The sequence below is a fragment of the Plecotus auritus genome, assembly GCF_963455305.1.
Source record: "Plecotus auritus genome assembly, chromosome: 7".
In the NCBI taxonomy this organism is placed as follows: Eukaryota; Metazoa; Chordata; class Mammalia; order Chiroptera; family Vespertilionidae; genus Plecotus; species Plecotus auritus.
The window spans coordinates 36,534,690-36,556,518 of NC_137774.1; the positions used below are offsets into that span (position 1 = coordinate 36,534,690).

Below are 21,829 nucleotides of genomic sequence, written 5' to 3' on the forward strand. Positions count from 1 at the left end.
TTCACCCTAGGAGCTACTGTTCTGAGCTGGCCATTGCTTTGGGCCCACGGGAAAGGGGAGACATTGACTGAGCCTGTACTATGAGCCCGGAGCTTTGCATGCACTAGTCCTTTGACCTCAGAGCAGCCCTGTCAACTATGTGTTATGCCCAGTTCATAGCCCAGCCCACTGAGGATCAGGGAGCAGGAGGAGAAGGGATTCAAACCCAGATTCCCAGTTTGAAAAACCCTGCCCCTAGTGATGGTTAATAGTGGTGCTCAAAACCTTTCCCCTTCCTTCCATTTACCCCTCTTGTCCAGTCTCCTCCTGTTCCACCAAGGATCAGAACCCCTCCCCACTGTTCACCTCTTTCCAAAAAGGTTTGCTTGAAAGAGGGCTGTGGGCCCTGGGGAGACACTGCCACCCTTCCTCCCACCCACAGCATCCCAGCTTACAAGTTTGCAGGGTCTGTAGGGATGAACCACGCGGATGATCTCCCCAGTGGGGATCAGCTCCACTTGCAGCGCCATTCCGCCTGTGGATTGCCAGCGTGCTGGGCACTGGGGCTTCTGGGCAAAGGCCTGCCTGCCTGCCCACTGGCTATAGCTGTTCCTACAGCCAGGAATCTGGTCTCACGCTGGGATGGCTACTTGGTTAAGCTTCAACTCCAGCCCCAGGGGATGTGTCTGGTCCAACTTCTCAGGACACAGCTGGAGCAGCTCAGGTCTGATTGGGAGGCCTCTTGGCCCAGAGGGTTGGGGCAGGAAGAGGAGGGGCTGAGTGATGGAGGAAATGCCTGTTGTCCCAGGTAACCAGAGCAGCTGATATAGCCACCCCTGGGGTACCCTGGGCTCTAGGTCAGAGGGTAGCAGGCCTTTCCCCACAGCAGCTCTATGGCTGGGCCTCTCCCCTTACCCACTCACTGGTGTCTGCTGGAGAGCACACTGACCACTCCCCAAATAAAAATGCACATTCTGTCCTAAGCCAAGAGGATCCATCGGTAGGCACTGCCCCTCCTTGCATGCAACGCCCCCCCACCCCCACCTCCCGCCTAAATTGCCTGTCGCCTCCCACAGCAACACATGAGCACCTTGAGTTTGAAAGGCTAGGGCTGCTGGGGGCTGGCCATATTGGGAAGAGGGGCTGGCTGGCTGGAGAGGCAGGGGGACACTGTGACAAGTCCCCTGTTCTGCCCTCCTCTGGAGCCTCAACCACTTGGAACATCGATGCCTGGGTTCCTTGGCTGTGGGCAGCCTTAGGCCTGCTGGCTCCTTACTTTTCCATTAGCACCCTCAGGTGCCCCCCACCCTGAATGTTCCTGTTTTTCTATCTTTATTGTTGCTAAATCACAGCTGACACTTTCCTGGCCTGGGATTGAGCCCTTGGGTCTCCAGCCATTCCTTAAGGAAGTGAGAAGGGGAAGTGGATGGGGGAAAGTGACCTTTCCAGAGGGAAGGCTGGCATGGGAGGGGTGAAGTCCAGCAATGGGCAGTCACCTTCCCCCAGGCACTCTTCCCTTCCCTCTCAAGCTCCGCCTGCCCAGGAAAGACCAGCAAAGCTTCCTTCCTTCCTCCAGGAAGCACATCTATCCAGGGCAGGCTCATCCCCGGCAGCCACACAATGGCCCTTATCAGCCGCGGCAGAGCCAAGCCCAGAGACCCAGCACACACCAAGTCTCACATATTTCCTGTTTCCACCCAGTGGGTCAGGGCTGGGCCCAGAGCGGCCATATCCTGACTGGGGCCAAGAGGAGGGAAAGCACTCCCCCTTCCCCTCCCGCCTCTCACTCCCTGCTGGACTCACTCCTGCCAGGCTAGGAGGGTTCTGCCATGAGAAGGGAGAGCTGTGAGAGGGAAGGGCAGTGAAGACTTAGGGGAAGGGGAGAGGTGGGCATGTCAAGAACAAGCATGCTCCACAAAGAGGAGAAACAGGGGACCCCTGGACTCAGTAGCCCTGGAGATCCAGCCCCAGGGCTACAGTAATCATGAGGTAGGTATAGTGTTACTTTGTTGTTGTTTTTTAAAATATATTTTATTGACTTTTTTACAGAGAAGAAGGGAGAGGGATAGAGAGTTAGAAACATCGATGAGAGAGAAACATCAATCAGCTGCCTCCTGCACACCCCCTACTGGGGATGTGTCCACAACCAAGGTACATGCCCTTGACCGGAATCCAACCTGGGATCCTTCAGTCCGCAGGCCGACACTCTATCCACTGATCCAAACCAGTCAGGGCTGGGTGTTTTGTTTTTTTGTGTGTGTACAATTGTTCTTTCACAACATAGTTGTGAATAGTGCATTATTTTATTTTACAGACAATTGAGACTGTGGGTAGAGATAGAACTTTGCTTCAGACTGGTCTAACCCCTGTCTGGTCCTGCACGATATCACAGCTGCCTCTATCGTCCCAGTCTGAGCTGTGGTCTGACAAATGCAGGGTAGTGACAGCACCCATGATGGTGGTGCATGTGAGAAGGAATGAAGTGGCAAGTGCAAGGCTTCCGGGTTCTTCAGGTGTATGTGTGTATTGGGGGCAGGGATAGTTACTTTGGGGACTTCTGGGTAGGGAGCAGAAAGAAGACTTTTTGTTTGTTTTGTTAAGCCTCATTTTTCCCATTGATTTTTAGAGTGGAAGGAATGGGGATAGACAGAATCATCTGTGTGGGAGAGACACATCGATTGGTTGCCTCCCACATGCCAGAGGCCAGGGATGGAGCCTGCAACCAAGGTATGTGTTCTTGACCTGGGACCCTTCAGTCCCAGGCCGACGCTCCAACCACTGAGCCAAACTGGCTAGGGCGATGGTGACATTTTTGGATAGCTTAACACAGGACCAAGGAGCAAAACTAAGGTCTGAGAGAGTGGCGGGTGAAGAGGGATGAGCCAGTGAGAGCAGAGAAAGCACCTTTTCCGAGAGTCATCAGTTCTAAGAAACCCATTCTATTTAGCAGTGCCCAATAGCATGCCTCAAGTGGGCCAAGGACCCAGAGGGTCACTATTCCAGACCCTCATCCCATTCCTACCTGGGCAACATGTTACTCTCAGACACACAAAGGCTCGTCTGGATCTATAGGACCCTCATCCTGGAGTCTAGCAAGGGCCCACCACTATGTACCCCTTCCCACCACCATGAAGGAGTCACACACAAGTGTAAAAGCCAAGTTTCTAATTATGCCCCGATGTAACAGACAACACAGAGAACCAAGGCCCGCTAGGGGCCAGGGGGCCAGTTCTCGATGGTACACATGGCTCCCAGGGTGGAGTACGGAATGCAGAGCAGTTGGAGTGTTCCTCAGTTTCAGGTTGCAGGGCTTATGTGACAGTCACAGAGCAGGCTCCCTGAGTGTCTTTTCCTGGGAGAGGGCCGTTGAGTCACCAGTGGCCGGAGGCAAGTGGTAGGAGCCATGTCCACACAGCACTGGAGAATGCTCCCTGAAGACCCCGAAGGGCAGATTCTCCAAAACATCTTGATTCCAGCCTTCCTCTCTGCCCGCCCCCACCTCTAGGTCCCAGGTGGTCTAGAGAGAGGGCAGGTTTCTGGTTAATGACTTCAGGCAAGGGTGGGGGCAGATGAGCTGGACTGGACAAAGACCACTGTGGAAAAACTTGCTAGCCCTTCACAAAATGGCAGGTTGGGGGCATGATCCACCAGCAGAAGTGAACCTGGGTCCAATTCTCTGCTCAGGTCCTGGAACGTCCTGGGTCACACTCCATGGGTACAGGCAGGACACTCAACCTGTCCACAACCCCTACCTAAGAGCCTGGGTAAAGGGGCCCCTCCATCCTGCCCACTCAGTCATACTGCTTCGGTTCAAAGCAAGGCTCCCAGACCTTCTTCCCATCCCTCAGGGAGACAGGCAATGAGACGCCAAGACTCCTGGAACCCAGTGTTGCTTGCACCAACCAGTCTATGGAGCCTGTACAAATGTGAGCATCCCCCCTCCCCCCCGGCAGCTTGAGGCCCAGGATGGTGTGACAAGAATGCAGGCCTGTGCCAGATGGGGCATGTGCCTGGCAGGCCTGCTTGGGCAGGACTGGAAGTGTGTGTGGGGAAAAGCAAGAAATGAGATATAAGCTGGAGGGTCCCTCCCACACCCAGTGGACTGCCCCCAGGTCTTCACTGTTGACAAAGTAGCTGGTTTCAATCAGCTCAGCAAAAAACCTATATTTGAGTGGCCAATTCCAGAGATCTGGACTAGAGAGAGCAAAGGAGTGTGGCCAGAACTCCCCTGGGAGGGGAAGGATACTTGCTGCCTCCTCAGGGGGCTGGCTGGACCCCCAGCACTCCTGGAAGTGGTGAGCAGAGCTGGCCGCCAGCTCTGGCCTCCGCCCTGGATTCCCCTCATCTAGGCTCAGATCTGTGGTTGGACTTCACCCAGTGGGTCCTCCTCCAAGAAGGCTTGAGGCTGGATCTGTGGTGATGAGACAGGCAGTGAGCAGAAGGGGAAAGAGCAGGTTTTCCTCCGGATTGTTCCATCACTGGTACTCCCCAACTGCTGCAGCTGGGTACAGGTTGGCTCCAAGGCCTGTGGCCTCAGGGAATGGAAGAGGGGCTCAAGCTCAAGTCCTCTGTGTCCCTTTCCCCTTACCCCACCACATTACCTTGAACGGATTGCTTATCCCCACCACGGAACGTAGACTGTTGCTATAATAACAGAGGAGAAACTGATCTTCAGTTTTGGGGATATCACTGATGTTGATATAAACCTGGAGGGGAGGATGAACAGGAATGGGTCAGCTCCCTGGCCCCGAGTCCCACCCAACTCTTAGCAACTAGTTATCCAGCAGCCAAGCCCACCTGCTGAGGTGTGGAACACCTATCTTAGGAAGGGGGCAGGTACCTGGTTCAACCCGTCGTTGAAGGAGACCTGGTTGTCCCTGACCCAGACATAGGACACGTAGTCATTAATGTGGCGAAGCCCCACCTGTGGAAGGGGGATTGGGCTGTCAGTAGTCTCGGGGGACACAGGACCTACAGCAAATCCTAAGGAGAGGGTGGTCTCATTCCTAGGATTGGCTATTATACTGTATACCCTCCCCTTCACTGACAGCCCCTAGATGAGCTCTTTAGTCTCTGTGTCCAGCTCCCACAAGCCTTCAGGATGGATAAACCAGAGGTGGGGGGTGGGGGGGGGCTGATGGGATTCCCGGCCTCACCCCCACATCACCTTGTACAGTCCAATCCAGTCCCAGGGGCTGCTGGGGAAGTCTGGGGTCAAAGAGTAGTTGATAAGCATAGCATTCTCCATGGTCCACAGGCCTTCTGGCATCAGGGTGATCAGTGGGACAGATACCAATGGCTTCAGCTACACACAGGGATAGGAAAGGGGTTGACAATCCATAGCATCATTCCCTTCTCTGAGATAAATGTCCTTCCAACACATAAGGGTCAGAAGAGGGGCACCGGGGTGGTGGGCACAGAATGCTGAGCTGCCCTGAGAAGGTAGCAGACCGTAGCTGGCCAGCTGGAAAGAGAAAGGACCAAAGGCTTGTCAGGGGTCACTGGTCCTGGTAGGAGGGACAGAGCTGAGGGTCAGGTGGGTAACCAAGCAGAGTCCAGTGCTGAGGGGTGAGAATGGGGGAAACTGCTAACAGGTTTAAGGAGCCAGGTAGCTGCTCTCAGACCCTCGGGGTTCCTGCCCAAAGACCCAAATTCAATTTTCAGGGGAAGGGTGCCAGTGGTAGGAACAGCTGTAGGTTTGCAGAAAGAACAAATGGTGTACAAACCAGTATGAAAAGGTGAGGGCAGTCAGCAGCTCAAAGGTTAACATTGACTTAGTCATTAGATGGCAAAATACAAGGATGGAGGGAGCTCCCTTTGCAACCTGATCCAGATAGGTTCAGACAAATAAAAGGAAGCCCAACTTCACATAGTAGGTAATAAGCATAATGGAACTCAGCTCCAAGGGACAGTGCCAAGAGGAAATGGAAACCGCTTCACAAAGGGTTTGAGCAGTGTTTGACAGGCAGAGCCATCAACAGCTCTAAGAGCAGGGATACCTGACCTGGGAGGAAAGGCAATCATGTCTCCCTACAGGTCTCCCCCGGGGATCTGTGGACATTAGAATCCAGGGCTGGAGGGTTTGGGGATGTGGCCCAGCATGGCTGCTTCTCTGCCAAGTGCTGGGCAGCCCGGAAGTTCACCTCCAAGTCAAAGGTGCCAGTGACAGGTTTATGGTCACTGATGGTGTACATCATGTGGCTGATGTAGCTCCTCAGAGACAGGGAGAAGTGGGGGGCCGGCAGCCTTGGGGTACAGGAGTCAGTGTGGGGCTGCCGCTTCAACCTCCACAGGATACGGTCAGTCCATGCAGGCTTGCGTTTTTTCTCACTGGGGGTGGGGGAAGAGGAAGGACGGGGAGAGAAGAAATGCTATTTTTGTCTTCTCCTTTATTCAATTACTATTTTAAGTAAACATTTTAAGTTTTACTTAAACTTCAACAGCAATACAGTTTTCTAGTAACAGATGCAGAACAGTGTCTCAATGGTGAACTCCATCCGACCCTAGGATTAGAGAGTTCTGCCCTGTTAAGGTTCCAGGCTGGTGAACATGAGGCGACTAGGGAGAGTGGCGGGCCTGGAGAAGGCATGGGGAAGTCCTGGCCCTTTCCCCATACCTTGCCCTGCGTATCTCCTCCACTTGCCTGTTCTGGAATGACATCCTTTTATAATAAACCAGTAATCTAGTTTTAAAAGGTAAGAAGGCTATGTGCCCTTGGGCAAGTGACCTCAGCACTCTAAGCCTTGATTTCTTTGACTCTAAGATGGGTTGATAATAGTACTTACTTCAAAGAATCTTTGTGAAGATTAAATAAATTAAGGTGAGTCAAGGGAGTGGTCAAGAAGTGGTAACTGCCTAAACCACATCTGCTTGGGCCTCCTTGGGCTGTTTCAACTCTTTACTCTTCTGAGGAGTGTTCAGAGGACATGGGAATGTGGTATTTCGATCCCAGAGACTACAGATACCGAGTCTTGGACATTCCATGCCTAACAATGCTTAAAACTTGGTAATAAACCACATGAATGTACCACTATCCCTTTCAAAGCATTTCCCCTCCCCAACTTCCCTCAGAGTTAAGAGCCCAGACTTGCTGTCACGCCAGAATCCTCCCAAGGACTGACCACAGCCTGTCTCTCCTTCCCCTTCAGTTCCTCTTAGCCTGTCTCCCTTTCCTCCTTTTCCATGCTCTGGTCCAGGCTCATCCCTGGCCACCTGTAGGACTCATTCTTTCAACCAGATTTACTGAGCTCTTATTATGTGCCAGGCCAACTGGGGATCAGAGAAATGAGATTGACAAGGTCCTTGAGGAGCTTGTTTGACAAACAAATGACAAGAAACAAATAAGCAAAATAAATGTGTACTAATCAAATATTGCAAGTATTCCCCCATTTCTAATAATAATATAGCTAAGCCTGGGGTCCTTCTGTGCATTAGGCACTGTGACAAGTGTCTCAAAGGCTGTTCTAGTCCTTTCAACACTGGAAGAATGTTACAGATCACACTTTTCTCCCCCACAGGACACTGAAGTTCAGAAAGGTCACCATGTCCAGGTGGAGGCCGGATGCTTGCCAGGTCTGCTGACTGAAGTCTGCACTCCTTCCACAGCACTCCACTGTCTGCTCCAGCCCCGCTGTGGCCAATCACAGCTGCAAGAACTGCCTTACAGCGTGTGCTACAGCATGCATTACCTGGATGGGGCCTCACTCATGCTTTTTGGCTGAATGGTCATGACTGAATTATAAGAATTGTTTCTCAAGATTAGTTATGTCTTGGCTTTCAAAATACTAAAACCAAGTAGATCTGCAAGATTCTCTCTGTTTAAGAGCCTAAAAAACTGAGCCAATTGCCTAGCCAGTGTGGTTCAGAAGCTGAGTATCGACCTATGAACCAGGAGGTCATGGTTCAATTCTCAGTCAGGGCACATGCCCTAGTTGTGGGCTCGGTCCCCAGTGGGGGACGTGCAGAAGGCAGCTGATCAATGATTCTCTCTCATCATTGAGGTTTCAATCTCTCTCTCTCTCCCTCTCCCTTCCGCTCTGAAATCAATCAATCAATCAATCAATCTATATATAAAAACAACTGAGCCAACTTACTGACCTAAAAGCGATGTGATCTATTTTTGGGTCTGAAAGCACTTTTCCCTTCAGCTCCCTGTAGATGACTTCCTAGTGTCTCACTGAACTCTGGACACAAGTCTTGACTAGACTGATCATAATACCCTCTGCTCATTGCCTAGAGGAGAGGTTGACTGGGTTCATGTAACACAAGCCTCCTGCAATCCCGGACTTGAACAGGATTTCCCGCCCTCAGCCCTTTCACCTCCTGTAATGGAGCTGACCTCGGTCTCATTACATCTTGGCTCCGGGACACTACTGTGGCTGAGCAAAGCTGCTCCCATGCCTAGCACACCACTCGCTCAGTTACTTTGCACAGCTGGGTCAGGCTCCATTCAAGGTACCTCTCATCAGTGCTGGTGACTGACCGGAATGCCTGTCCTTCTTTCTGCCAAACTCTGCTGCCTTCTTGACAACTCGGATTGATTGTCCTGGCTTCAGCTGCTCCCTCGCCACAGCTTCCACCTCCTTCTGCACATCCGCATAGAGTTTGGGAATCTTCAGTCTACCAACTCCTGGACTTGATAGTGTTTATTTGGGTCTCTTGCTATGTGTGGGTCACTCTACTAGACTGGCTGCTCGTTAAACACTGTGTTTTTCCACTTCATCTTTTTGGACCCCCAATTTAAACAGATACCAGGCACCATGCTACATCCCAGGAACGGTCACAAGTCAGATCCTATCTTTGCACTCTGAGCATTCACAGTACAGTAAGAAAGGCACACTGTGTCTCAAAAGCAACATGGAAAGCATAAGGCTTTCGGCAGCATAAGGGCAGGAGAGAACTCTCAGGGAGACGGGGAAGTGGTCAGGGAAGGCTTTCTAGTAGAGATGATGTCTGAACTGGTTCTCGGGATGAACACCGGTCTGATTAGATAGGGATGTTTCTGCTCCCTATGTGGGGCTCAGGCCCCAGCCACATGGGACTCCTGTAACGTCCTCCCACCTTGTTCCTGGAGTCACACAGACTCAAGTTCAAATTCTTGCTCAATCACGTACTGTTACTATCCTACTTAGATATTCCAAGACTCAGTTTCCTTATTTGTAAGAAGTCAGTAACAACAGTTTACCTAACGAGGATATGATACGAATTAAGTGAAGTGATGCAGGCGAAGCCCTTTGCAATCAAAGGTGCTCAATAATGTCAGGCATAATGTGGATGGTATCTCTGCTGTGGAAATAAGTATCTCCTCCTCCTCAGCAAGGCTTTGCTGTTCCCATCCTGTCCTCCTTTCTGCCGCTGCTGGCAAAACTAGCTGTGAATTCAGAGGTACTGTAGGCTAAAGGAAAGCATTCTGGCCAGAGTCCAGAGCAGGGGTCCTCAAACTTTTTAAACAGGCAGCCAGTTCACTGTCCCTCAGACTGTTGGAGGGCCGGACCATAGTTAAAAAAAAAAAACTATGAACAAATTCCTATGCGCACTGCGGGCCCAGGACGAGTCGGCTGCTAAGCAGGACAGGCAGCGGCACCTGGCGGGCCGTAGTTTGAGGACCCCTGGTCCAGAGAATCAGGTCTCAGCCCCAGCTCCGCCATCACTAGCTAAGCCAGCTGAGTCTCTCTCTACCCAATCTCAGTCCCTGCCAACTGCATCCTAGACCCAGGTGTTTGCAATAACTTCCATTCAGTCTCCTGGTGGTTTCCCTACCATACCTGGGGGTGGGGGCAAAGGGACACCTGCTACATGGCCTGTCAGCTGCTCTCTTCCTGATGGCAAGGGAGGTTTTAGAGTCAATTGGTGGAGGGTCTCAGCCCTCAAGGCCCCAGCCTGTCCCACCAAGGCCTTAGAATTCCCAGGGCTCTCATTTCCAATGGACGGGTGGGGAGACTGGCAGTCTCCCTAAGCTGTGACCCAGGCCAGCTGAGACTGCCCTCTTACCTCCTTTCTGGCCTGCTTGACTGCCTTGGCTCAACCCTGTTCGTGTTCATGCCCTCTTCTTGTGTGCATTGCCCAGGCCATGACCCCATTCTGTCTTGCTCCACACTCATGAAATGGCTCACCCGCTCCCCATTTCTTGGCGGGGACACTGGCTTTGCCATGCCACTGCTAGCACTGGGCCAGCAGTTCTACCTATTGCCCTGGCCTGGATGTGGAGATCCCTTTTCACCCCTAAATCCCAGAGAACCGGGGTGCTCTGGAGGACCTCATACCTCCCTCAGAAAACAGTCCTATTAGGAGAAATAAATGAAGAAGCTGTTCCAAGTGAAACACAAAACCTCATAACATGTAAGGGGTTCTTCCTTTCCTCTCCCTGCCCTAAGTGGGCCAGGGACCTCTTGCCAGAACTGCGTTTGCCCCTTTCCCTAAGCCTAAGGTTTTGGTGGTGACCTGGCCCCTTCTCAGCTTCTTAGAAAGGTTTTCAGTAAAATGATCACCCACTCTGGCTGGGTAGTTCAGCTGGTTAGACCGTAGTCCCAATACACCAAGGTTGTAGATTCGATCCCACATACAAGCAGCAACCAATGAATGCATAAATGAGTGGAATAACAAATCGATGCTTCTCTCTCTCCCCACCCCCTTTCTCTCTCAAATCAAGAAATAAAAAATTTTAAAAAACTATAAAGGTTTTTGCCGTAGCCAGTTTGGCTCAGTGGATAGAACGTTGACCTACGAACTGAAGGGTCCTAGGTTCGATTCCGGTCAAGGACACATGCCTGGGTTGTGGGCTCAATCCCCAGTGTGGAGCGTGCAGGAGGCAGCCGATCAATGATTCTCTCTCATCATTGATGTTTCTATCTCTCTCTCCCTCTCTGAAATCAATAAAAATATAAAACAAAACAAACAAAAAAAACTAAGAAGATTTTAAAAAACAACTATCATCCAAATACATGAATCTAAAAATAATGATAGCAGTTATCACAGTGCTTATTGGGTGCCAAGGCACTAGGCTATACATATGCAAGGTCTCATTCAATCTTCAACCAAGATGGGTACAGTTATCACCCCCATTTTATAGATGACAAAATCGAGCCTTAAATATCTTGGCCAAGGTCACGCAGCTGATGCAGAGCTGTGCTTCTAACTACTAGATGCGCTGTCTCTATATTCCCCCCAATAAAATTCTCCACTGATGACTACTACTTCACCTTCCTAATAGTACCTGACCACCCACAGCTAGGGCAGGGGTACTTAATACCAGTAACTGGTTGAGCCAACCCCCGCTTTGGGGAGGACCAGAAAGCCCTGGGAAGTCGGGGCAGAGGATCCCAGAATACTGAAAAGCAGCCGCTTGTAAGTCAGGAACAAGCTGCCTCCTCTTATTCTCTGGCCATACCTGCCCTGCTAACCACCCATCCTGGACAGCACTGGCTCCCCCACCTGCTTTCTCTGAGGACAATCTGGGACAGCTCCCATGGTCAATGCCTCACAGCGGGTGAGAGGCACCATTCCTGAGAGGTGATGGCTGGATCTAATCCTGCTTCCCTAACACTTCTATTCTGAGGCAGCTCCCAGTGTCACTAGGGCCAGCACAGTCTGACTTCCCAGGCCTCCTGGCTCCCCATTTCCTCCTCGTGGGCTAATTCCAGAACCAAGGTAGGCTGATCCTCTACTGCCAAAGCCCCCTCACCTGGTGTCATAGTTGTTGGAGTTCTTATCAAACTTGTAGGTGGGCGGGAAGAGCAGGGGGCCCTCCTGGAACTCCCGGAGCAGTGTGTCGCATCTTTTGGCAATGCTGAGCTGCAGAGAAAGGCACAGTCCCACTTCCCAATGGTCCTGACCCCATGGCCAGCACCACACTCCATTTAAGGGATCAGCCATCAAGGTGAGGTAAGAGTCAAGCAATGCCACTTTACTTCCCCACAGCCCAGTGACAGCCTCCTCATCCCACCCACACCTCCAGAACAGCTAAATCCTTTGCAAACATTACCCCACAGTCCCAGGGGAGGCAGCTGCCTGCCATCTCCCAGTGCTTGGACTAGAGCAGCGGTTGCCAACAGGTGGTCCGCAGACCACTGGTGGTCCGTGAGGTCCGAAAGGTTGGCAACTGCTGGACTAGAGGGACTAAACTTTAGATTCCATCTCTCTGGGAGCCACTAGAATGTATCAGAGGGGAGGTTGGGGTAGCCAGGGTTCCCCAAATGGGAAGTATCTCATCCTCTAGGAGGTAAGCAAGGCTGGGGATGGGAAAGATGACAGGGATGCAAGAAGGTTGGTGCTCAACAGGCCAAAGGCCTTCTTTCTTCCTATGATAAAGCACACCCCTTAGCTATATCCTGGTTCCACTAAAAGAAGACCAGGCCCTGACAGGACTGGCTGCCCCACCCCACCCCCAGCCCCCGTGTGAAGCCCTGTTAGACTCCTCCCTGTCTGAGCACAGGGATTTCAGAGGACTGGGAAAGGAGAAAAGCACTAGGGAACCTGAGCAATACTCCCCACATTTCATGTTGGACCTCCACCCTGGGCTCAGATCATCCCTCTGGAACCCCCTTGATACCTGATCCTTCTCCCACAGGTCACTGTAGCACTGACTTTTTACGGCTTCCCGAACAAAGTGCATCCCAAAGTCCTCGATCCGAAAGTTCATGTCTCCAAACCAGACAATGAGGCTTCAGAAAGAAAAGGCAGCTGAGGTTTGTGATGAGGACAAAGGGAGGAGCAACAGATGGCTCAGGCCTGCTCCCTCCAGGGGCTGCAGGTGAGAAGTCAGATGCTGGGGGAGCACTAGGTGAAGACCAGGGCATAGGCCCAACAGGACTGTTCTCGTGGCTCCTACCCCATCTTTTAAGGTGAATAGACCAGCCCCCAGGGCAAGTGGCAAATACAAGCAGATCTGCCCCTCCCTCAATCTGCCACCAGGCAAGGCTGAGAACCAGCCCTTTGAACCACCCCAGGAACCACGGGTTCTTGACCAGGGATGTTCAGAAGTGTCCAGGGCTTCTAGGCAGGACAGAGGGGCCAGGGAAGGGGTCCCAGACCTCAGGCAGGCAAAGCTGGATAAGAGAGCAGATGGGTATCAGGGGCGAGGCTGGGAGAAGAGCACAAATTGCCTCTGGCTGGCAGCAGTGATGTGGCAGAGGACGCTAGCCTGGGCTGTGTGGGAGAGAGGGTGGGGCGGCAGTTTGCAACTGCATGCTCACTCATGGTCCAGGATGTTGGGGATATCAGGTGCCTCAAAATTCTGCATCTCCAGGATCCAGTCAAAGTGCTCCAGCCGCTGGTCATTGTTGGCCAGGTGGGGGGGTAGGTGGCAGTTGATGATGCTGACATAATAGCCATAAAGCTTCAGGCAGATGTTGACGCCCCCTTTGTTCCCCTGGTAGGACAAGGGGGTAGAAGGGTTGGAAGCTGCTCTGGGTGGGAAATACCTCTCTTTTCCCATCACAGACCTAAGGGGAGATGATCTCTCCTCCCACAGGCCTTCCTAGGGCCAGACATTCAGCTTCCCAGGGCGAGGTCTCCATCCACAGAGCACAGCTCACCCAGCCTGAGGTCTCAGGATACTAAGACGCCAGAGGTAGGAGCGTGGGTATGCAGGGCACTATACTGGACAGAATGCCAAGATTCATTTTACCCCTTTTTCCGTTTGTCCAGCTCTAAGGCCCCAGCTCTTCCCAGGCCAGGAGGCCTCCCAGTTCATGGCTCAGATAAGACTCATTCCTTACCCAGTACCCGAAGAGGCCAGTGGGCGTGGATTTAGCAGAGAGGATCTGGATAAAGGGCAAATGCTGACACTTGGCAAAGACCAGTAAGAGGAGCCCCTGCATGCGGACAGAGGAGACCTGTAGGACAGGGGAGGATAATGGTCATTCACTTCCCTGCACAGGCCACATGTGGTCCTGCCAAGCGCTGTGCTACACAAATGCCCTCCCCCGGGACTATGGTATCTCAGTTCAAGTCTCAGAGTTCCACTCCCTTTAGCTGCCAAATGATGCATGGTGGGAGCTGAGCAAGTTTGTTTCTGTTCCTGGACCTGGAGGTTGAGGACAGAGAAGGCAAGGCTGCCAAGGCACCATGCCATCAGGTGGGCATTGACTCTTCAGTCCCAGCCCCAGGCATGCCTAGGCGCTCCTCTCACCAATGCCCTCCTGAGGCCCTCTGGGTACTCCTGGGTGGTGGCCAGGGCCAGGGCCTCAAAGAGGAATGCAGCTATGCAGGATAGTGGCTAAGGGCACTGACTTTCAAATCCTGGCTCGGGTTCTTAGCATTTGATACTGGACAAGTCTCTCAGCCTATTATCTCATTGAAAGAGCAGGAATCTATCTCACAGATACTGGAAGAATTAACTGGCAGCTATTATGTTTTGGTGTAAGGATCCTTTTTTATTTTTAAAATATATCTTATTGGTTTTTTACAGAGAGGAAGGGAGAGGGATAGAGAGTTAGAAACATCAACGAGAGAGAAACACTGATCAGCTGCTTCCTGCACACCCCCTACTGGGGATGTGCCTGCAACCAAGGTACATGCCCTTGACTGGAATCAAACCCGGGACCCTTCAGTCCGCAGGCCGACGCTCTATCCACTGAGCCAAACCGGTTAGGGCTTGGTTTAAGGATTCTTAAAAGTAAATACAGCCCAAGCTGGTTTGGCTCAGTGGATAGAGCGTCAGCCTGCGGACTGAAGGGTCTCAGGTTCAAATCCAGTCAGGGGCACATGCTCAGGTTGCGGGCTCGATCCCCAGTAGTGGACGTGCAAGAGACAACCAATCAATGATTCTCTCTCATCATTGATGTATCAATCTCTCTCTCCCTCTCCCTTCCTCTCTGAAATCAAATTTTTTAAAAAAAGTAAATACAGGGAAGGTACATGAGAGCCTTCCAGGGTGCTGGAAATGTTGTGACTCTTGACTGGCAGTAACATGGATGTATATACAGATAAAAATCCATCAAACCGTACACTTACTTTCTGAAAACGTTATAGCTCAGTGAAAAAATTAAGAAAATGCTCCCCCCAATTAACTACAGATGGTGGGCAGTTGGATGCTCAGAAAAGCAACGTAGAGGGGATGACAGTGAGTACAAAAGACGCGTTCGAAGGTTGGGAAGAAGAGCTAACATCTACTGACGCTTCCTATCCAACTCTATAGGGATCCACTGTCCCTGTTTTTCAGATGAATGACCCAGGCTCAGGGAGACTATGTAACCAGCAGGACCACCTGGATAACAACATCAAAGAACCAGGACTGCCAAAACCCCTGCTGCCTGTGGCAAGAGGGGGTGGGCATGAGAATGGGCCTTAGCTAGTGGCCCTCTAGCTCAGCTTCAGGCTGTCCACATCCATCACTCAAGTAGCTGTTTCCGGAGCCTGAGGTGCAGAGGCCAAGGAGGAAATCCCCGGGTGGGGAGTGTGTACTGGGGCCTTCCAGGAATTATGAAACTCGATCCTGCAGGCCAGGAGCTCTCTGGCACAGTGGAGGAGTCGAAGCAGGGGGAACCCCAAACCCAGGACTGAGTGAAGGAGGCGTGAGAACCTAGGGTTGAGCCCTGGTTGCTACAACTGTGTCCACAGCTCTTCCCTCCATCCCCAGTCTTGGTTTCCACTCTTCACATGCACATATGGTAATGAAAGGAGGGGAAGGGCTAGACCATGAGGGACTGACTCCCAAGGGAACGAATCAAGATTCAGGGAGAGTTTCAAGTTTAATCCTAACTCAGAGCTGATTTGGGCACCAGTCCACTTTGTGAAGGAGCAGGGAAGTGGAGGTGTGGGGGTGGGGCAGGAAAGCCTCAGACAGGGAGAAAGGGTGGGGCTGTGAGGAGAGGCAGATTTGTAGGGGAAGTTCCAATTGGAGGAAATGAAGTGGGCAGGGCTAAGGAAGGGCCTGGAAAGGAGGTGACTGGGAGTCCTGCAGCCAGCAAAGGGGGCAGCCCCAGGCTTCTCAACCTACTCCTGTCCAAGGAACAGGCTGCCAGCAGGGCTCACCCCTTCACCTCAATTCTTGGCTGGGGGTAGGAGGGTCATCTGATTTGGGTGCCAGGCCCCCAGGCTGGCCTCCCAACCTTGGGAGGTGGCAGGGGTGGGAATGGGTTGTATCCCTGCCACAAGCTGAGCTAATTTCCTTGGCTCAATTCCATTCTACCAATCCCTTGCCAATTAGCTGAAGTGCAGGAGGCCTCGTCTTGGGAAGAAAGTGGGTGGTGAGAGAAGTGGTTCTGCCCTCTGAGAGGATCTAGCTCCATATCTGCAGGAAAAGGCCTGAGTTTAATCTGAAGGGAGCTAAAGGCTTGGGGCTGGTGTTTTCTAGCCTCAGTAGCAGGACCAAATCATGTAGTATTTCCTCCTTTGACTCTGCCCTCCTTGGGAGGAGACACAGCTCTTGCTTCAGCACCATTAAGCAAACTAGGGCAACAGGATTAATTCTAAAGAAATCCAGTCACCCAGCAAAGGGAATAGGGCAATTCTGGTATTTTCATGAAGCACTGCATTAGGGGCTTTGAATGGGAGTGTTTCATCCCTCAGCAATGGAAGGCAGAAAGGTGAAGATCAGCAATCTAGAGCCTTCCTGTGGATTCTCCTATGGTCTAAAGATTCCTTAAAAAGATATGGCCCTTCAGACTGACAACCCTTTTCCTCCATACCTATCTCCCCTTTCCTAACCTCTGGGCTCCTGAGAATTTGAAGTGTATGATCCCTATAATCGGAGGATCTCTCTATACCAGGGGTGGGCAAACTTTTTGACTCGAGGGCCACAATGGGTTCTTAAACTGGACCGGAGGGCCGGAACAAAAGCATGGATGGAGTGTTTGTGTGAACTAATATAAATTCAAAGTAAAGGAGCGGAGGGGAGAGCAAGAGAACCAGATAGAACAGCCGGATCCGGCCCGCAGGCCGTAGTTTGCCCACGGCTGCTCTATACCAACACTTTAGCCATAGACAGGATACCTGTCAGCCTTGGAGCTCACCAGTATAACAATATAGTAGTTAAGAATATGGGTTATGTCCTGGCCAGGTGGCTCAGCTGATCGCAGTGTTGTCGGGTTCAATTCCTGGCCAGGGTACATACCTAGGTTTTGGGTTTGATTCCCAGCTGGGGTGCGTATGGGAGGCAACTGCTCAATGTTTCTCTCTCACATCTATGTTTTTCTCTCTCTAAAAAAATTTTTTTTATAATTAAAAAAACCACACACACACACACACACACACACACACACACAAACCCATATCATTGGGTGAGGATTAAAAAAAAAAAAAAAAAGAGCACTAGCTGGTTTTTCTCAGTGGTTGGAATGTTGGCCCGCGGACTGCAGGGTCTCAGGTTCGATTTTGGTCAAGAGCATGTACCTCAGTTGCAGGCTCGATCCCTGGCCCTGGTTCAGGACATGTGCGGAAGGCAACCAAATGATATGTCTCACATCGATGTTTCTCTCTCCCCGTCCCTTCCATTCTCTCTAAAAAATCAATGGGGAAAAAATATCCTCACGTTAAGATTAACAACAACAAAAAAAGAATCCCTTCCTCTCTGAAATCAATAAAAATATATTTAAAAAACCAACAACCCTGGATTCAAACTCCAGAGAGCTTGTATGACTTCTGAAGCTTGATTTAATCTGTAAAATACCTGTATTTCAAGATTTAAAAATAATGTAATAAAGAGCTTATTTATAATGTCTAACACATCAAGTAAGAATTTGATAAATGGTAGCAATTATTATTATACTCAGAGATTGCAAGCTAGCCATATGAGGAGAGATTGCTTAGGGATGGGGCATTCACTGGGGGGTTAATAAGCCCTACTGCATCTCCCCAAGGAATTCTCCCAACCTGAAAAACATCAAGGTATAAACTAACCCCTGGGGTCCCAGCTCAGTTCCAGCTCCTTTAGGCAGGAGCCCCAGGGAACTAGGTGTAACTGAGGCTTAGGCCTTTAAATAATGGGAAACAACATGAAAGCCTGAGTGGGAGATAAAAGGACTGGGGGTTAGTGACAAGAGGTAAGACAGATTTCCTAAGTGCCCATGAACTTGAAAATTACCTTGACGAAGCTGAGAGGGGAAAGCACATCCATGAAGAAACTGCTCCATGGGTCTTCAAAGGCAGTGTCAGAAAGGAGGCTCATGATCCCACAGTTCATTTCCTGCAAACTGCCCACCGCAGGTCAGAGGCTCTCCCCCTGGCCTGGAGGGTCCTGCCTCTACCACAGACAATTAATGTTGCCCTCAGCGGACTTTCAAGCGTTGGGTTCTCATGACTACGAACGATCTCTCCCTCCCCTGGCTCTTGACTTCCAACCCCTTGCCATTGCTGACCCAGGACAAGAGACACTGGCCCTGATGCAGGCAGAAAGCTCCTAACCTTCAGACTCCAGGGAGAGGGAGGACAGATTACAGCCGTTCCCAGGTAGACAACTTGGGACTGGTCAGGTTTACCTGACCTCAGATAGAGGGATAGGTGAAGGGGCCCTGCAGACACCTACCCAATGACATACATGTCCAGATTCTGGTCCTGGTTGTCCAGCTGAAGGAGATTATCAAGGTCTAGAGGGGGTGCTGCAGAGGCCACATTCCATGTCACGACATGTATGCTGTGGAAGGGATGAAAAGTGAAGTCATGGAGAAAGGACAGTACATGTACAGGTAACAGAAGGGTGTGTAGGCCTGCTCATGGACACACCACAGTCCACTACAATCATAATGAGAAACATGACTTTCTGCATCTGGTGGTGGGGATCGAGGCGCTGAACAATAAGCCCTCCATCTTCACCTTTGTTCCCTGAAGCAGGAAATTCTCACCCTGGATTGGCTCCTCCATGCAGGCCCACAGCTACCCACATCTGGCAGCACTGGTGCTGCTGACACTAGGAGAGCTGAAGGGGTAGAGAGTCGGGAATTTATTAATTTTATCAGCTATTCACACTGCAGCAATCATCTCAGTCAGCAACTTTCCACTCCCCAGTCTTTAATCCAGTTCCTGAGACCACCAGAAAGATTCTGGAGGTTCAGTTTTCACCTTATGAGAGACCTCAGCACAAGACAGGGAAACTTAAAAAATAACAGGAATAACACCATGTTCCCTTCCTCACTCCTTCCTATGGTTGTGATCCCTGGAGCAAAACTACTTCTGCCAGCATATAAGAAAGCCTAAGGAGCCCTAGCTTGTTTGGGTCAGTGGATAGATAGAGTGTCCGCCTGCGGACTGAAGGGTACCTGGTTCGATTCCAGTCAAGGGCACATATTGGGTTTTTGGGCTCCATCCCCAGCGGGGGACATGCAGGAGGCAGCCAATCAATGATTCTCTCTCTCTCTCCCTCTCCTTTCTGCTCTGAAATTAGTTTAAAAAAAAAAAAAGCCTAAGGAGAAGATTCCAAATAACAGCTTTCTCAGCACCTCAAAAGTTTATTATCTTTTGGGAAAAGTAACCAGTTAGATAATATTCTCCATCTCAGCTTCATATGAGCTCTAGGGAAACAACAGAACAGCAGCTCTCAGGGGAAGGAGAGACTCCAAGGAAGCCCCAGATTGTGCTGAGTCCAGAGCAGGCAGTGGCTACTAGTACAAACCCTGTGGAGAGCAAGAACAGCCACCCAGCCTCAGGTGAGTCCTAGGAACATCCTGAAGAGGACCTGCAGCAGCTGATCTAGAATGGGAGAGGGTTACAAAAGGGTAGGCTTCTCCACCAGACCCTGTTCTTAGAGGTTCATGTTCTAAAAAGCACAACATGAAGAAATTCTTGGCCAGCTGAAACAACTTCCTGCCCCTTCTCTGGAACATCAACAAAACAAAAAACCTCTTCCCAGGCACTAGAGATTGTGCTTCCTTTGTTTGTTTGCGATCTCCCCCTGCTGTCCAACAGAGAATTAAGAAAGGCAGCCCTTTTATTCCAAGGCTCCTTGTTTTCCCAGGAACCTGCTCTAAGTGAATGGGGAGCAAAAGTCGGGATTTCTTGCCCAAATTCTCAAGTCCCACGATTAGCAGCAAATCCTTGCATCGTGATCTGCACTAAGTAAGTTGGTGATTAGCGTTGTTCCTCGTTCAAGAGCAAGCATGGGACCAGGCGAAAGGATCTTATCTACATTTGTTTTCCGATTTTAGGAGGTCACAACGGGATCAGGCCGACCCCATGATGCAAGTGCTGATTAAAAGTAAGAACAGCCAAAACCGGTTTGGCTCAGTGGATAGAGCGTCGGCCTGCGGACTCAAAGGTCCCGGGTTCGATTCCGGTCAAGGGCATGTACCTTGGTTGCGGGCACATCCTCAGTGGGAGGTGTGCAGGAGGCAGCTGATTGATGTTTCTCTCTCATCGATGTTTCTAGCTCTCTATCCCTCTCCCTTCCTCTCTGTGAAATATCAATAAAAATATATTAAAAAAAAAAAAGTAAGAACAGGTTTCTACTCTAGAGCTGAGGAGAGTGCCTTGTTATGTCTTTAACTTCAAACAGCCCACCGTGCCTTCTCCAGAAGCCAACTGGGCACCTGCTTGGGGCAACCAAGTGGGAAACAGCTCGGCAGCTTGAGTTTGGAAGGGGCGTGGGGCACGGACTTAACATAGCACGCTGGACAGTGGGATAATTCTAGAGCAACTCCGAATTAGAAGCAGCCCTGTAGGCCCGGTCCCTTTACTCCCAGTCTGTTTCTACCCCAGATCCGCAGCCCCAACTGGGTCGGAAGCAGTCAGTGATCCAGCTCGGAGGAGGCCCTCCTCACCTGAGCTTCCTGTCTCTCGGTTCGGTTGGTTTCAGTGGGTTCACAGTCTCCATCGTGCTCCCGCGGAGACCCGGCCCGCTCGCCCCGGGTCCTGGGCCAATCAGAGCTCCTTGGGCCGCAGGTCCGGCCGGCTCGGGCTCGCCGGATTGTTTTCTTCCGGATTCCGGACCTACGCCTCGGCTCCCGTAAGAGGCGGGGCTTGAGCGCTAGGACTCTGGGTGGTGCGTCTGGGGAAGAGGCGGTGCTCCCAACAAGCGCGGAAAGGTGAAAGGCTGGGAGGACAGGAGCTTAGGGGCCCCTGGGACGCGAGAGGCGTGTCCTAGTGTCTGCGGAACCCGACGTCACACTGCCCGCCCGGCTTGGGCATCGCCGCCGCCGCCATTCGACCCCCAGGATCCCACGGCTCCCAGAGTGCCCCGCGCAAGGCCTGCCGGGAGGGGCCGTCTTCCGGCGGAGGCCGTCGCCACGCCCGCTTGAGCGTCTCCGGCCCCAGCACGTTTCACTAATATCGAGTCTGAGGTCTGTAACTTCTGCGCCGCCCCATCCCCCCGCCCCTCACTTTCCAACGGCCAGAGGCCCAAAGAGCGCTGCTGTCTGCAGTTCTGCCTGTAATCCAGTCCCCCGCCCCCCCCCCCCACTCCAGGTGATCTTTCTCAGGTGGTCTTTGGGCTTCTCCATTATTAGTTCTTCTCCACGCCATTTAAATTGTTCTTCGTTTTTCGCACTGCAGACCCATTAGAAGATTACCTATTACACACTGGACATTTGGGGGGGTTCTTGGACTCTTAGAAAAGTAGCCATCAACGAAGGAAGAAACACAAGTCACTGCCTCTATTTTACGACCAAACGAGAAATGATTATTTACTTTGTCAAAGAGTAACTGATTTCTTTAAAATCAATGGTTATTGCCCTACCGGTTTGGCTCAGTGGATAGAGCGTCGGCCTGCGAACTCAAGGGTCCCGGGTTCCATTCTGGTCAAGGGCACGTACCTTGGTTGCTGGCACATCCCCAGTAGGGGGTGTGCAGGAGGCAGCTGATTGATGTTTCTCTCTCATCAATGTTTCTCTCTCATCAATGTTTCTAACTCTCTCTCCCTTCCTCTCTGTAAAAAAAGTCAATAAAATATATATTTTTAAAAATCAATGGTTGCCCTGGCCGG

General features: G+C 51.3%; 1 protein-coding gene across 3 annotated transcripts; it reads right to left on the reverse strand.

Annotated features, from left to right (window-relative positions):
* Window positions 1-3,129: 3,129 nt before the first annotated feature.
* INPP5K (inositol polyphosphate-5-phosphatase K) lies at window positions 3,130-21,068 on the reverse strand. Of its 3 annotated transcripts, none has more exons than XR_013961153.1 (13): window positions 20,670-21,068; window positions 18,443-18,550; window positions 18,002-18,110; window positions 13,695-13,811; window positions 13,170-13,345; window positions 12,527-12,638; window positions 11,660-11,769; window positions 6,123-6,309; window positions 5,147-5,284; window positions 4,820-4,903; window positions 4,581-4,685; window positions 4,014-4,390; window positions 3,130-3,967 (listed from the first exon to the last, which is right to left on the reverse strand). XR_013961153.1 is itself a non-coding variant. In XM_080679447.1 (13 exons), the coding sequence occupies exons 2-13, from the start codon at window positions 18,797-18,799 to the stop codon at window positions 4,331-4,333; spliced, it is 1,347 nt and encodes a 448-aa protein (XP_080535573.1). In that variant the 5' UTR covers window positions 18,800-18,832; window positions 20,670-20,856; the 3' UTR covers window positions 3,130-4,330. The 3 variants fall into 3 exon arrangements, 2 of the variants coding, with proteins under 2 accessions (XP_080535573.1, XP_080535572.1); XM_080679447.1 differs by adding an exon at window positions 18,759-18,832 and having other exon boundaries at window positions 3,130-4,390; window positions 20,670-20,856; XM_080679446.1 differs by having other exon boundaries at window positions 3,130-4,390.
* Between the last annotated feature and the right edge of the window lie 761 nt (window positions 21,069-21,829).